Source organism: Mastigoproctus giganteus, chromosome 1 (genome assembly GCF_048544385.1).
Source record: "Mastigoproctus giganteus isolate SK-2022 chromosome 1, ASM4854438v1, whole genome shotgun sequence".
Taxonomy (NCBI): Eukaryota; Metazoa; Arthropoda; class Arachnida; order Uropygi; family Thelyphonidae; genus Mastigoproctus; species Mastigoproctus giganteus.
This window is the reverse complement of record NC_143575.1, coordinates 6,956,950-6,974,357: the sequence shown is the minus strand read 5'-3', so window position 1 is coordinate 6,974,357 and position 17,408 is coordinate 6,956,950. Positions and strand designations below refer to the sequence as shown.

General features: G+C 38.4%; 1 protein-coding gene across 1 annotated transcript in view; it reads right to left on the bottom strand.

The window, feature by feature from the left end:
• Positions 1-13,255, bottom strand: part of LOC150090520 (RPA-related protein RADX-like) — a 164,763-nt gene extending 151,508 nt beyond the window's left edge. The window contains exon 1 of the mRNA XM_090378305.1: positions 13,144-13,255. Coding sequence (XP_090234431.1) covers positions 13,144-13,233 — 90 coding nt within the window. The 5' untranslated portion in view covers positions 13,234-13,255. The remainder of the gene's footprint in view (positions 1-13,143) is intronic.
• Between the last annotated feature and the right edge of the window lie 4,153 nt (positions 13,256-17,408).

Below are 17,408 nucleotides of genomic sequence, written 5' to 3'. Positions count from 1 at the left end.
TTGACAGAATGAGGTAGAGAGATTTTAAGCCAGAGAAGATCGAAAAGAGGAGATTCCAAATTGCCAAGTCTCTGACAGGGAATATCGGAACGGACATATGCACAAGTACCACCTTTGAGGTGAAAGGAATCATACAGCAAATAATTTGGGCAACTGAGGTGAGCAGTGGTAGAATCAACCGATAACTGAGATTCTGTCAGAAAAAGTATATGTGGTTTGGCAGACTGTAAGTGGAAATGGACATCATCGAGATTAGAGCTGAGACTGTATATTTGTGAAATGAACTAGGAAGTGTTTGGGAGGTTTAGATCCTTTCGCAGATAAGTTTGCTCTATTAGTTTGACAATTCATGGTGTATTCAATAGTAAGAAAAAGTTGGGGGGGGGGGAGACATGCTTTATGAAATAATGAAATTTTTGGATATGGCATGCACATGATAAGAATATACCCAGATCCTTGACATAACGTGGCCTCAACAGGTCCCCCTCCTCCCTCATACATACTATTTGGACTCCCTCCAATCTGGCAGAATAGAGGCAGCAAGATTATATACTAGCTGATCCGGAAGCCTCCTAGAGAGTTACCAACAGGTTCAGTCTGGTGTACTAACTAGTAGCCGGCCTGCGGACACCGTTTTAGAGCTGTACCCTCGAAATGTAAGGAAGTTTGGATCTCGCCAATGTTTATCATAATCTCAAAAGACATCAATTATACTGCAAGATGGAAGAGATGGGGGAGGGTTGACCAGAACTTAGCCTTTGTTCATTACTAGCATTGCTGTTTCAGTGCAGCTGTGTCTTGTGCTATTTCATCTCATAAAAGTGTTTTTAAATGTTTAATAATGCCCGGAAAATTGTGTTCTTGGATGCCGCCGAAATTATAAAGGTGGTCCGAAAGTATACGTCTTTGGATTTCCGTTGAAGGATACTGTTTTAACTAACAAATGTTTGAAAGCTATACCAAGGAAAGACTTTTTGCTATCTGAACATTCAAATGTAAGTCTGTTAAAATAGGTTTGTGGTTCGTTAATAGCAGTTATCTTAAATAGGAGTATTTTTAACAATAATGAAACGATAATATATAAGAATATGAAACAGATATATTCTTTTCAGAATACAGAAGTAAATTTTGTCACAATTTCAACTTTTGTGGTTTCATTTATATATAAAATATTCCTGTCATGTATTGGATACACTGAAGAAAAGTGCGTGCGTGCATGCTTGTTTAAGAAATCAAAAAATCTCAATATTTGTACGATATGTAATATTAATTTTATTTATTGAAACTTTTAGTGTAGATAAATACACGAAATGTAATTATATACAATCTTTGATAAACTATAGGCCTGTGTATGCGGACTGAGGTATCCTTAGTTGTAAAAGCTAATAACAACCATCTAAGACTGAGATGCTAATAACAAGTAAAGTGAAATTTGGAAGAGAGCATAACATTTTATTTATATATTTCATGTTGTTACAGGTATGTGAGATTCATTTATTTTGAGCCATCCAAGGTAGTTAGATGGACATATAAATTTAATGGAAAAAAAAAAAAAAAAAAAGAATCATCGTAGATTTCAAGCATCCAAAATTAATTCACAGAGCTGTTCGATCACATTTTCCAAACTGTCCAAGCTATTTGTCATCACAGACATTTACAAGAGACAGTCCCGAATAGAAAAGGCGAAGATTAGAAGAAAAAAACTTTGAGAAGGCCCTGGAAAATAGTATTAAGAGTAAACATGATTATGAAAAAGCTCGAGAATTTCCTACGGTCCCACAACTAGCAGAGTGCCTGAATAGACATACAGCACCTGAATGCTGGCAAGTTATTTCAAAAAATAACCATATTGTGGTTTTATATTTAATATTTCAGCCAACACCTTCCATTGCCTATTCAGTTGTGTTTGTTGTTTATTTGTTATTTGGTTTTTAGGAGCATTAGCAACTAAGGCCATATTGCTCCGAGATATGCGGTGGTCATTCCTTGACCTTTCCGCATCCTCTGTATTTGGTGGCGACGGGCTCGAACCCCGGTCTAATCAAGAAGCGTGTGCTACGCACTGCTGCTCCTTCCCACCTGGCTACAGAGGCGCCTATTCAGTTGTGATTAGTGAAGATTTTATGTTGTCGGTATTTGTACAGAGTGCTGAAATTCATAATTTAGGAAAGTCAAAGTCAATGGAATTTCATATGAAAGTGAATAGTTTCAATCAGATTACTGACATCTTAGAACAGATACCAGTAATTGCCAACAGCAGCGATGTTAATAATATTTCTTTTGTTTTAAACGCTGCTTGCAGTTACTGAATTCAATTGTGGGAAACATTAATAGTGAGAAAGCATCGGTGTTTAAATTCATATGCGAACAATTACATTTGTTAAACTGTGAAAAGAATGCATATAGATATTCCACTGAAGTATTAATATTTTCGTCTTTGGTGTTTTCGATATCTTCATATGCCTACAAATTTCTACAGCATTCTGTATTCCTACTTCTTCCTCATCCAAGTACTACAGTAGACTCTTGATTTTCCGGGATAGATGGCAAAAAACAAATCCCGAATAATCGATTTCCCGGTTAATCCAAAAATACAAAAGTCCCCGACATACGTAAGAGATACGTTCCAGGACTTCTTACTTCATCGAGTTTTACGTAACTCGAGAATGACTAATAACATATTGCTACTATATTATTATTGACAAATCTGAATTCCGCACGATACTTGTTAATGTTTGGCCATTTTGATTATAATGATTCCATAGAGATTTAACAGATACACCGTTTTCAAACTTATGAATAATTTTAAGTTTTTGTTTAACTGAAAATGCAACTCATTTGCGTTTACCCATCATTTTCGTGATTTCTAAACAAAAAAAAAAAAAAAAAAAAAAAAAAAATACTATAAAAAAAATTCCGACATCCCTGACATAAATAACGAAACAAAATGTCCTTTTGCACTGCAACGGAACACAACAATCGATGCGACGCACTAAAACAAACTAAACATTTGGTCTCTCTCTCTCTTTTTTTTTTTTTTTTTTTTTTTGAGTGGCGGGTGTGAAGACAGTGGGGATTGCAAGATAATAGGTACGCTAAACTACCAATGACGACTTATAATGCCACTTATTTACGACTTGCAAAATATCTGTTTCTACCTATTCTGGTTATTACTAGAATTTTTTTGATTTCCGGTCGTTTTGTTTTTTTTTTTTTTTTAATTTGGAGTCTTGAAGTGTCCCGGCTTAGCATTAGTAGAGGCATATGATGCATGAAAGCAAGCTTATGCATCAGCCAAAAAAAAAAAAAACTTCCACTTCACCCCTCTGTTCGTTCGAAATACCTGTCCAGCTGAGCTTTGAATTTATTTAGGCTATCAGCTTCCACAACAAGGGATGGAAGTCTGTTTCACCAACCAACCAATCACCCGCTGGCTAAAGGCAAATTTCCGCACATCTATCCTACATCTGTCTTTCCTCAATATGAATGTATGCTCTCTCAGGTGATTATTCTGAGCAAGAGGCAGAATCCCATCAGCATTGAGCATGCTGAAACCATTCAAGGCTTTATACACCTCTATCAGATCACCTCGCCGGTGCCTAGTCTCCAGACACTGTAATTTGCAAAACTTAAGCCTTTCTTCGTAAGAGCAATCCTTTGTTCCACTCACTAATCTTGTTGCCCTTCTCTATGTACTCGTTCCAGCAGCTCTACATCCATCTTGAAATGAGGCCTCTAGACCTGTATACAGTACTCAAGGTGTGGGCTGACCATTGCCTTATACAAGGGAATAATCACCTCCTTACCCTACTAGAAAAATTCCTGTATAAAATTCTGATTAATCGAGAGTCTGCTGTATTTAGGTTATGCAAGAGAATCATTTTCTGATGTATGCTAAACAGAAATTGGCTTTTTTAAATTTTTCAAAATGCAAAATTAGTTTGACGATCAATGAAATTCATCTGAAACCTTATATTGATTACAAAGGTGAAAACGTACTGGGAAATTCTTTTGATAGTACTGATGCAGCTACAAGTGCATATGTACTTATCGTCAAATTACAAAGATGTAATTTATGTTTTATCCGTGAAAAAAATTACTGCAGAAAAATTACATTCAGTTTTGAAAAAAATATTGTAGGCTTGAAGAAAATTGGTTATAATGTTATAGCAATTGTAAGTGATAATATTTCAATTAACAGAAAAAGTATTTCAGAGAAATAATTTAAAAATTTCTGATTAATACCATTATCAATATTTTTCTCAACAATTATTGTAAAAAGAAAAATGATGTATTAAAAGCAACACATAAATGTAAACTTCAAACATTGAAAATGAGCTAAATTTAAAAGTAAAATAATTTCTATTCAATTATAGTAATCAAATTATTAGATTTAAAAAATAAATATATACATTAATTGGATTACAAATTACATGTAAAACATTCAAAATGTAATAAAATAGTTAACTATAAAATGTGTTGTCTTCATTTTTTCAGAATGTTATGATTAACAAAAATTATCACACTTAAGTATCAAAACTGATATTTTTTGTTTATTAATCTCATTTATTAATTTATTTTTTCATATTGTTCCTTGCGACATTTATTATCTTTCCATTATGCACAGAAAATAAAGTAGATTTACATTCAACTCTTGCTTTCGCTTTTCTCAGTTCTGTGCCGTGATGTTGCTTTATGTACTTCTTATGGCCCACTTAAGATGACGTCAAACATGCAGTGATCAAGCATTATTATTACTATGGTGGCGACGGTTATACCCAGAATTACTAACAGTCCCACTATTGTGAAGGTGGGAGCAGAGGATTTGGCTGTCACAGACTGTCCAGACTTCGCCGAAATTGGGTCCACTTGACTTGAGTGTCACCTGAATATCAGTTCTATCAGCATTTTAGATTCCCAGGTAGCAAGCACAGCTTGTCTGGTATATATGAGAGAATGTCTGTGACAGCTTCAAGGACCAATATAAAAATATATAAAAATTTATAACATAAAAACATAACATGTATGAATATTATGGTTTTTGCCCCCCCTCCACATCTATAGGGCATCCTAATACTTCATCTATCTCACACTCCAGTTTTCTCCTTGCATTACGCAATTAATAAATGGCCCTAATCTTTCACTAGAAAGGTCTTGACATACCCCCAAAATTCAGCTAAGCACACCAATAAACCAATCACTAGAAACTTTTTCCCTATAACTCGATGATTTTAGTAGCCTCTAACTGCTGTTGTTAAGAGATATATCTACTTACATTCCTTAATTAGCTTTATGTCATTAAGCACTTAATTCTGTAAGCTTTCCTGTATTTATAAAATAACTACAAGGTGCTACCCAAAAGTTCCCGAAATTTGAAGGTTGCGTGGGAACTACTTCTAATACGGACTTGTGGTTCTAAGTAACACTGCATGCATCCTTTGTGAATCAGTGTGCCACGTGGCATTGGGCTGGATAGTCATTGAATATTTATGCGCAGTTCTCTGGCAGTGTTTCACGTAGGTTGCGATTGTTGCTATGACTGATGTCAGAGAGCAATGTGCTAGCATCAAGTTTTGTTTCCTTTTAATGATGCAGCAGCAGAAACCCATAAGAAGTTGAAACAAGCTTTTGGTGACAATGCTGCTTTAGGTCAGATGCAGACGTATTACTGGTTAATCGTTTTAAAAATGGTCGAATGTCCATTGATGACAATGATCACTCTGGGCATCCATCATTGAGCACCATCCCAGAAAATGTCACAAAAGTTCTCAGGAAATCCACGAAGACTGCAGGCGGACCATGCATGACATTTATGGAATTGTGGGACTATTGTTTGGCACTTGTGAACAGATTTTGTCAGACGAGTTGAATATGAGAAGTATTGCAGTCAGGTTGGGGGATACAAGGACTAATAGATTAACAGTAGCCACTGGCAGAGGTGAAAGTAATTCTTGCACTGCTTCTATTGGAATGAGCAGTAGCCTGGAAAACAAGATGCAGGGTATTTCAGACTGCTCGGAGTCATTGGGGTACAAGTAAACACAGGGTTGTGTTAGGGTAGCTTGATTGATTTTGATTTTATTGGTGCAAAAACGACTACAGTTATACTGCGCCAAGAGTTAGGGTAGCTAAGAATAGGAACAGGTGCATGTATACTTGCATGTACACCAATGCTAGGAGTTTGGTAAATATATTTGATGAATTTGAGGTATTGCTCAAAACATCAAAGGCAGATATTGTTGGGATATCAGAGACGTGGTGTCATATAGATATAAGGAATGCAGAACTGGAATTTGGGGAGTACAATGTTTACAGAAAGGATAGACAGGATAGGAAGGGAGGAGAGGTTATGCTATTAGTTAAGAAACACATAAAATTCAAGGAAGTGAATCCAGTCGATATTGCTGGACAGTGCAGTGTCGAGTCAGTTTGGTGTGACATAAGCATTAGAAAATCAAAATTGAGAGTAGGAGTGTGCTATAGGCCTAATGACTCTGATGAGTATAATAAGAAACTGTACAGGGAAATAGAGTGGGCCAGTAAATCAGAATGTCTTATAATGGGGGATTTTAATTTCCCAGATATTGACTGGAATTTGTGGGTTGGTCACTCACATACTAGCAAGGTTTTTTGGATTTACTGGATGATTGTTTTCTACATCAGCATGTTCTGGAGGCAACTAGAGGGAGTAATACTCTTGATCTGATTATCAGTAGTGATTCTTCATGCATTAAGAATCTGCAGATAAAGGAACCACTAGGTGGCAGTGATCACAGTGTGCTGAAGTGGGATTTACTCAAAGAGGTAACTACCATCAGGGGTAAAGGAAAGGGTTTTTGCTTTCGTAAAGGTGACTACAATGGTCTGAGACAGTATTTAAATTCTATACAGTGGGATCAACTGATGATGTTACCAACAGCAAATTCAAAATGGGAAGCATTCAAAGAATTAATCTTGAAAGGTACTAGGCTTTACATACCAACTAAGATTGGTGAAGTAAACTCTGGCAGTAAGCTAGATGATTTTGTAATAACTGAGACGAAAGTGGAGGAGAAATTGTTAAGGATAAACATGAAAAAGGACTCGGGGTGGATGGGATCTATCCAGTTATATTAAAGGAGGCAGCAAAGGAAGTAAGCAAACCCTTAGCCATAATTATGAGAGCTTCTTTGGACTCAAGGGAGGTACCCATAGACTGGAGATGTGCAAATGTGATCCCAATTCACAAAGGAGGATCAAAGGCTGACACAAGTAATTATAGACCTGTGAGTTTATCTTCTGTTCCAGGAAAATTAATGGAGGCACTGGTTAAAGAAGCACTGCAGGATCATCTAGACAAGACTTCAGTTATAGCTCAAACACAGCATGGTTTTGTTAAGGCAAAGTCTTGGCTGACCAACTTGACTGGATACTATGATGCAATCACAAAATAACTGGATGCAGGGAATAACTTTGATATTATATATTCGGATCTTAGAAAGGTTTTTGATACTATTGCACATGGAAGACTGCTGCACAAATTGGAGCATTGTGGCATTGGAGGCAAATTGCTGCTATGGATAAAGGGGTGGTTGAGAGGGAGAAGACAGAGAGTGGTAATCAATGGACACTGCTCATCGTGGACAATTGTTATTAGTGGAGTCCCTCAGGGTTCTGTGTTGGGTCCATTGTTGTTTTCTGTATTTATAAATGATATTGATGATGGTATATCAAGCTTAATGTCCAAGTTTGCAGACAATACAAAGGTTGGCAGGGTTGTTAAGGACACTACTGACAGTATGCTGCTGCAACAGGACTCTGGAAAAGTTGAGGAGACGGGCTGAGAGGTGACAAATGAAGTTTAACATTGACAAATGTAAAGTACTACATATGGGAAACGGTATCCCCAGAGCAACGTATCAACTCTGTGGTACTACACCGACAGTGGTAGAGAACGAAAAGGACCTGGGGGGTAATTGTGCAGGCAGATATGAAGTTTTCTGAGCAGTGCAGATGGGCTGCAAGAGTAGCTCATGGTGTCTTGTCAATGATATACAGAGATTTTTCTAGCAGAGATAAGGAGGTGATTATCCCCTTGTATAAGGCAATGGTCAGGCCACACTTTGAGTACTGTATACAGGTCTGGAGGCCTCATTTCAAGAAGGATGTAGAGCTGCTGGAACGAGTACAGAGAAGGGCAACAAGATTAGTGAATGGGTTGCTCTTACAAAGGGTTGCTCTTATGAAGAAAAGCTTAAGTTTTGCAAATTACAGTGTCTGGAGACTAGGCACCGGCGAGGTGATCTGATAGAGGTGTATAAAGCTTTGAATGGTTTGAGCATGCTCAATGCTGATGGGATTCTTCCTCTTGCTCAGAATAATCACCTGAGAGGGCATAAATTCAAATTGAGGAAAGACAGATGTAGGATAGATGTGCGGAAATTTGCCTTTATCCAGCGGGTAGCTGGTTGGTGGAACAGACTTTATACCTTATTGTGGAAGTTGATAGCCTAAATAAATTTAAGGCTCAGCTGGACAGGTATTTTGAATGAATGGAGGGGTGAAATGTGAGTGTTTTTTTTTTTTTTTTTTTTGGCTTATGCTGCATAAGCTTGCTTTCTTGCATCATATGCCTCTACTAATGCTAAAGTTCGTGCCACGGTTGCTGAGTGAAGACTAAAAGCAGCATCGCAATGGATGTTAGCAGAGATCTTCAAGAACAGGCAAGGAGTGATCAAAACTTCCTGTCTACAGTCGTCACTGGTGACGAGAGTTGGGTGTATGGGTATGACCCAGAAACCAAGCAACAATCATCCCAGTGGAAGGGACCATCTTCAGCCCGACCAAAGAAAGCCCGACAAGTGAGGAGCAATGTGAAGTCCATGCTGATCTGTTTTTTGGACATTAATGAGATTATTCACAAGGAATTCGTCCCTCCTGGCCAGACTGTCAATGCAAAGTTCTACTGCAACATCCTGAGGCAGTTAAGGGAAGTCATCAGGAGGAAACGTCCAAAGACGTGACTCACAAAGAACTGGGTCCTTCATTGTGACAATGTGCTGGCCCACACATCTCTCGCTGTGGCGCAGTTTTTGGCATCCAACAATATGACAATTGTCCCCTCCAAGCCCATGTGTAATCAAGCTGAAGGGTCGAAGATTTTACAGCGTACAGGATATCCAAACAAAAGAAGTGCTAGAATAGGAGTTTATGCTCTCAAGGGGACTACTTTGAAGGTGATGGTAGCAAATAAGACCCAGGGCGAATCTAATTTATTTTACAAATATATTTGAAGAATTTGAGCACGAGAGTTTCCTGTGCGGACGTGCCTTTCTGCCGCTACTGGAACAGAGAAGTTTTTTCTGATTTATATTCTGCTTTATTAGTTTAAATTGACATATTAACTTATTTCTAGAGTAGCTTTATATTCCTATTTACGGTACTTAAAGTTAAAGTAACTTAGATAGAGATTTGTAGGTATTACTTAGTATCGGAAAGGGTATCAAATACACGAGTTTACCGTTCATAGACAGCCGCCATAGTTACGTGAAAATTAATCAGTAAATCTATTAATCTTGTCGAACTTCATTGGCAATTAAATTGTTCTTTTAACTATATATATATAACTATATATATATATTGGACTCAGGGGAGGTACCCATAGACTGGAGATGTGCAAATGTAACCCCAATTCACAAAGGAGGATCAAAGGCTGACACTAGTAATTATAGACCTGTTAGTTTAACTTCTGTTCCAGGTAAATTAATGGAGGCACTGGTTAAAGAAGCACTGCAGGATCATCTAGACAAGAATTCAGTTATAGCTCAGACGCAGCATGGTTTTGTTAAGGGCAGGTCTTGCCTGACCAATTTGATTGGATACTATGATGTAGTCACAAAAGAACTGGATGCAGGGAATAACTTTGATATTATATATTTGGATCTTAGAAAGGCTTTTGATACTGTTGCACATGGAAGACTGCTGCACAAATTGGAGCAGTGTGGCATTGGAGGCAAATTGCTGCTATGGATAAGGGGATGGTTGAGTGGCAGAAGACAGAGAGTGGTAATCAATGGACACTGCTCAACGTGGACTAATGTTATTAGTGGAGTTCCTCAAGGTTCAGTGTTGGGTCCGTTGTTGTTTTCGGTGTTTATGAATGATATTGATGATGGGATATCAAGTTTAATGTCCATGTTTGCAGATGATACAAAGGTTGGCAGGGTCGTCAAGGACACTACTGACGCTATGCTGCTGCAACAGGATCTGGAAAGGTTGAACAGATGGGCTGAGAGGTGGCAAATGAAGTTTAACATTGACAAATGTAAAGTACTGCATATGGGAAACAGTAACCCCAGAGCAACGTATCAACTCTGCAGTACCACACTGACAGTGGTGGAGAATGAAAAGGACCTGGGGGTAATTGTGCAGGGAGATATGAAGTTCTCTGAGCAGTGCAGACGAGCTGCAAGAATAGCTCATGGTGTCTTGTCAATGATATACAGGAATTTTTCTAGCAGGGATAAGGAGGTGATTATTCCCTTGTATAAGGCAATGGTTAGGCCACATCTTGAGTACTGTATACAGGTCTGGAGGCCTCATTTCAAGAAGGATGTAGAGCTGCTGGAACGGGTACAGAGAAGGGCAACAAGATTAGTAAATGGAACAAAGGGTTGCTCTTACGAAGAAAGGCTTAAGTTTTGCAAATTACAGAGTCTGGAGACTAGGCACCGGCGAGGTGATCTGATAGAGGTGTATAAGGCCTTGAATGGTTTGAGCATGCTCAATGCCAATGGGATTCTTCATCTTTCTCAGAATAATCACCTCAGAGGGCATAAATTCAAATTGAGGAAGGACGGATGTCGGATAGATGTGCGGAAATTTGCCTTTGGCCAGCGGGTGGTTGGTTGGTGGAACCGACTTCCATCACTTGTTGTTGAAGTTGATAGCCTAAACAAATTTAAAGCTCAACTGGACAGGTATTTCGAACGAACGGAGGGGTGAAATGGGAGAGGGTTTTTTTTTTTTTTTTTTGGGCTGATGCTGAATAAGCTTGCTTTCTTGCATCGTATGCCTCTACTAATGCTAATGCTAATGCTAATTTCGGGAACTTTTGGGTACCACCTCATATATCACTGACTGAAACAAAAAATTTAACAATTACTTCTTTTTCAAACAATTATTTGTAAATATATACAATATTTTAAATACTGTTTTCTAGCATAAGTGGTATCCAGTTATGTTAGGAAATACCAGTTACACGTGGAAACAGTTTATATCATGTGTAGCAGTTACACATGGTAAACATAATTATTTCAATTATTGAAATATTCAATTATGCCCATGACAAGTATGAGATTTCTGACTGACACTTTGCTGTCAGTCAAATATGATGAGATGATATAAAAATAACAGAAGATAAAAATATGTCCAAAGTGCCAAAGACACTTTATTTAAAAAAAAAAAAAAAAAAAATTTTAAATATCTGTTTTTAATATAGGAAATGGAATTTTCACAATTGTATCAGTCAAAATTGTCCACTTTTTGAATTATTTCTTGCAGATTTTTTAAATGATGCACATGGGGTCACTTTGATTCGTGCACCTAGAAAAGTACCAATCCTTTGAGAGGCCAGTTCTGGGTTAAATATATATTGCAGGAAGGGCCAACAGTCATTAATATGCAGTACAATTATGGTTACCATATTTTTTGTACCTAAATTAATAATTCAGGACACCACAGGGCAAAAGACTTTTCCTGATTTATAATTTATTTATTTATTTCTCTTTTTACATGGAAGCTGTACAAAAGTAGAAAAATAAAATAACATAACTATGGGGTCCATATTTTCTGACTTAAATTTGGATATATGCAAGGCAGGGTGATGGTATTTCCGTGCCCTTGGCAGAAAGAATTTTTTGGCGCCCTTTAATAAGGATATAGATATGCTTTGCCTCCACGTTCTTCTGTTTTTGGTGCCCCTTAAAGAATGGCACCATAGGCAAGGGCCCCTGCTAGCTCATGCCTTAATCCCACACTGGATATATGACAGAACAATTATGATTGGGGATTTTTTTTCTTTAACAGAATAGTTCCACAAAAATTAAATCACATACAACAAATGGCTTTTCAAAAATAACCCAAAAACAGAAATATTTTTTATCAAAAATTTTCTTGACTTATTTTTATTGCAATGTTTGTGGATTCCATCTAGATAGTTTTTTTTTTTTTTTTTTTTCCAGATACAGTTTACTGAAATAGTGGCCTTTCTTTCAAGGAATTTCTGTAGCTTATAAAGGGAAAAACCTTGAAATTGGAATTTTACCGAATCTTCTGGAAAGTTCGCTATTTTTTTATTCATTTTTTTAAACAATTCCTATTATTATAATGGCCATGGTAGTTCAACAATACAGCCAGATGGGGGCCACAGCGAAGCCAGCACATTCATGTCATACGCTGGTGTGTACTCGCCAGCAAAAGTATGGGTCCCCTGCAAGGCACGAACAGCGGGAATCTCGAAGTCCGAAGAGACAAGGCCAAGCTTGAAAGGAAGGCAGCTGACGCAGGGCTGAAAACTATCCTGAATGAAACAGTGATGGATGAGACTACAGGGAGAACAGCCTTTGATTGATTGTTTTGAGACTTGTATTGGCATCACAGTAAAGCACCTTAAAGAGGTGAGAGGAAAGCCACGACCGACGACCTGGGCATCGAGAACGAGACGAAGTCGGGTTTAAGGCCTTCAGGTGTTGAAATGGAGTTTCTTGAGAACTGTCCATCCACTTTGACTCAACCGGTTGGCAACGAAGCTGTCGTTGCACTTAATCCATACGCTATGAGGGCGATGGCAACGCTGGGAGACATGGGCCAAAGATTAGGCCGCAAGGCAGCCAACCCTTGTATCGAGAATGACTACAGAAAGTTCTCGACAATGAAGTAGGACGTTTAATATGCATTCGAATTCAATTCGAGAAACTCGTGGTCAGAAAGAAGGCGAGTACCATCAGTAATTTTTGGTTTTGTTTCGGTTTTTATGGCGCACGACTAATCCAATTTGTAGTGTGTGTACCCCATATGATGTGGAAGGCGATGCACATGCCTTAGCTTAAATCCAAATCACATTACTTACTTTAGTTATTCACAAGAAAATGTGATTACATTTACCTGTAACTCACACTGAACTGGTACTGAAAATTTCCTTTCTGCCGCATTTTTTCGCAAAACGCTACAAAGCTCATTTAAATCTCGAGCCATTTCTATTCATGGGCCACTCACCAAAAGCATTTCTAAAACAATATTTGCAAAACGCCCTCTATTTGCAAGAAAAAATTATTTGTTTCAACACGTAGGAGATAAACCCGAGCAGGTAAATTGGTTAAAATCAAAGAATGCTATCAATCTGGTTATAATTACCGCCCTACCGCACCAGGTGAAAAAGTATTTGTATTTGGGCGCTCTGGTCGCGGAAGAAAACAGTCAGTGGATTTTTGGCTGCTGTAAAGGGATAAGTATTTTGATACTTTTACTGTATTCTTCGTTAAATAACATACTACATTGTGTTTTATATTAAATAGGTTTAGTAGCTTTCGTAAGTTTCTTATTTTGAATTTAACTAGTGATTTTTGGAAGTTACGACTCGCGGGATTGGCGCCATGTTGATTTAGCCGCCATATTGTAATGGATAAATAGCGCAACGTATATATTATTATTATTATTATTATTATTATTATTATGAGCCATATGGTGCAAGGAAACCTGAGACTTATGCTGCACCAGCCAAAAAAAAAAAAAAAATTCCCGCGTTATCCTGAGAGAGAGAGATTGAGTGAAAGAGAGAAAGAGAGAGAAGTAGAAAGGAATCACCAAGAAACAGAAGAATGACGATGATATAAAGCTCAGGATCCTGGGTGCACCAAGCCCATACTCACCAGATGTGCGCCCCTATCGAACTGATAGCGTAAGGTATAACGTAATACGGACCACCATATTAGGAATCTGTTAGCTTAGTATAGTATTATCAATTAATCAAAATATTTATTAATTCCATTGTTAATTAAACTGTATTTTAATGGAAATCACGACCCAGAGTAGAGCTGCGAAGCAAAGATCACAGACTAGCGAGAGTGCTGTGACTCGAGGGAGAAACGAAGGGGGCGATTATCCAACGTATCACAGTCTCAAAATATGTGCGAAATGTGAAATGTTTGTAAAGTGTGTATAGGGTCAAACGGCATCGGGGGTTCCCCCCAATCTCGGCGTTGTTTTCGTTTTCATTGTGGATATACCAGTTCACTGGAAATGCCAGAGATTTAAAAGTGTGCGGATTTGTATTTGTGTAGCGTCATGTAACGTTGTTCTTCTGGTCGTTTAGTCGCTGGACCCCTGCTGAGGCCCAACGTTGCCCCACTTTCGCCTCGTGGAGGCAGACGTGGAAACACCAGTAGACTAAGATTTACTCTGAAATGTTTGCTGTACTTTCTAAAACGGGACATGATCTAGCCAAGGAGGATGTCTTTGTTTGTGCTAGATACCTAGAGTGTCAAGAAATTAGGCGCCAACTAAGCATTCTAATGGGCGTCTATGAGAGCATGAGGTGTAAGGTAAATGCCCTAGAAGAAATTAATCTGAGGGCCAATCAAGCTCTCAGCTGCCCAGCCCAATGGCAGACCTGATTCCTGTACATCAAAAAACACAGAGACAATATCCATGATAGAATGCGCTGATCCCAGAGGAACTAGTTATTGTTGGCAACTGTATTGTCAGGTAATACACTATGCAAGAAGGATAGATGGAACAGGACCAGGGTATGTCTGCCAGGGGCAAAAGTTGATGACGTTGTACTTTAGCAGGTTATTATTATTATTTGGTTTTTAGGAGAATTAGCAACTAAGGCCATATTGCTCCGGGGATATGCAGTAGTCATTCCCTGACCTTTCCGCATCCTCCGTATTTGGTGGTGACGGGCTCGAACCCCGGTCTAATCAAGAAGCGTGTGCTACGCACTGCTGCTCCTGCCCACCTGGCTATACTTTAGCAGATATCATCTGTTAAAGACACAAAAGATGATATTGTACACGTTACAAATAAGGACATTAAGAGTAGGAGATCTTCAAATTTACTCAACAAGTACAGTTGAGAAAATCAATGTTGGGGTTGAACGTGAAAATGTCTGCAACTCTGCCCAGACAGGATAGGAGAGAGTATTTGATAAGGGCCTTGTCGATCAATTGGGCCCTAGAGAGATTGTGCAAGGTTCAAGAGATAGAATCTTTTCAGCTGGGTCTGTGCTTGCTAACAGAGACTGCTTCCACAGGGATGGGGTACACTTAAATAGAAAGGGTGCAAGGACATTTGCCGATGCTATCGAGGCAGTGTTAGGTGAGTCGTAAAACTGCTAGCTTGGGGGGCGGATACACAGACTGAAAGGTTAACAGTAGCCACAGGCAGAGGTGCTGCAAGTTATTGTTGCACTACTTATATTAGAATGAGCAGCAGCATGGAAGGAAACGCAATGGAGATTTCCACGACTGTTGGAAGGCATAGTGGAACAAATAAATACATGGGCTGTGTTAGGGAAACTAAGAGTTGAAACAGTTGTTTGTATAATTGCTCTAATGTACACTAATGCTAGGAATATAGTAAATGAACTTGATGAGTTTGAAGTGCTAGCCACAACATCAAAGGTGTATATTGTTGTAATATGAGAGATGTGGTGTCACACAGATATAAGCAGTGCACAATTGGAATTTGGGGAGTTCAATGTGTACAGAAAGGATAGACAGGACAGGAAGGGAGGATGGATGGGTTATCCTCTTAGTTAAGAAACACATAAAATCTAAGGAAGTGCATCCAATTGATGTTGGTGGGAAATGCAATGTTCAGTCTGTTTGGTGTGACATAAGCACTGGGAAAGGAAAAATGAGAGTAGGTGTGTGTTATAGGCCTAATTAATCTGATGAGTATACTGAGCAATTGTACAGAGAAATAGAGTGGGCCGATAAATCAGAATGTCTTGTGATGGCGAATTTTAACTTTCCAGATATTGACTGGAACTTGTGGATTGGTCATTTGCACACTAGAAAGATTTTTTGGATTTGCTAAATAACTGTTTTCTACAGCCGCATGTTCAGGAGGCAACAAGAGGGACTAATACTCTTGATCTGATTATCAGCAATGATTATGCATGCATTAAGAATTTTCAGATAAAGGAGCCACCGGGTGACAGTAATCACAATGTACTGATATGGGAATTACTTAAAGATGTAACTTCCATCAAGTCTAAAGGGAAGGGCTTTTGCTTTCGTAAAGGTGACTTCAGCGATCTCAGACAGTTTTTAAATTCTGTACAGTGGAATCAACTGATGATAATACCTTCGTTGATTTCTAAATGGGAAGCCTTCAGGACTTAATCTTGGACGCTACTACGATTTTCATTCCAACAAAGAAATACTGCCTAAATGGGTGTCAGATTAATTAATGAGGCTCGTGGCAGACAGGAAAAATGTATGGGATGCATATAAATTATCAGATGACACAAGCCTATGGCAGATATAACTTTTCTATAATAAAGGCACAATGGAGGTTAGGCAGATTACGAAGGTTAAGCACAAAGGCAGATTACGAGAAATCTTTGGCAAAGGATGCAAAGAAAAACAGCAAAGAGTTCTTTACTTATGGGATGAATGAGATTGGACAACCTTAACATAGATCGGTTGACTGTTGATGATCATGTTAGTAGTGCACATCTACATTAACACGTGGGCAGTTATTCAATGAGGAGAATGCCAGAAGTTTATCAAACTCTAACAGGGAGCTAAGTGATTTTGTAATAACTGAGAGAAAAGTGGAGGAGAAATTGTTTAAGTTAAATGTAAGGAAGGCACATGGGGTGAACGGAATCTATCCAGTTATATAACAGGAGCCAGCAGAAGAAGTAAGCAAACCTTAGCCATAATTATTATTATTATTATTATGTCTAAGGTGGCACCTAGACTTCCGTCTATCTCCACCTGATAAGCTGACTTTGTGCAGAACCTCTGCAAAATAGACCTGTATAGAAGGTCTCCTCGCCACCGGGGAGCGGCTGTGCAGGTGCTAGCTGCTCCCCGGTGGAGAGACCCTAATAACCGCCCATATTCACTTGGTACTGGGCCTGGTCTTCTATTTTAAGTGCCTCATGCACAAAAATCCCGCATCCACCGGCAGTAGTGCTATACCGGTGGGTGCCAGCAATCCCGCTCCCAGGCTGCCCACACCTGAGAGCCAGCAACAAAAAAAAAAAAAATAATAATAATAATAATAATATTATATAAAAAAATAAAATAAAATTATATACATATATACACACACATAATATAAACAAACTAAAAATTAAAAAAATATATATATTCGCCGTTTGCTTAATAATACGATTTGTTTAAACATAGAGT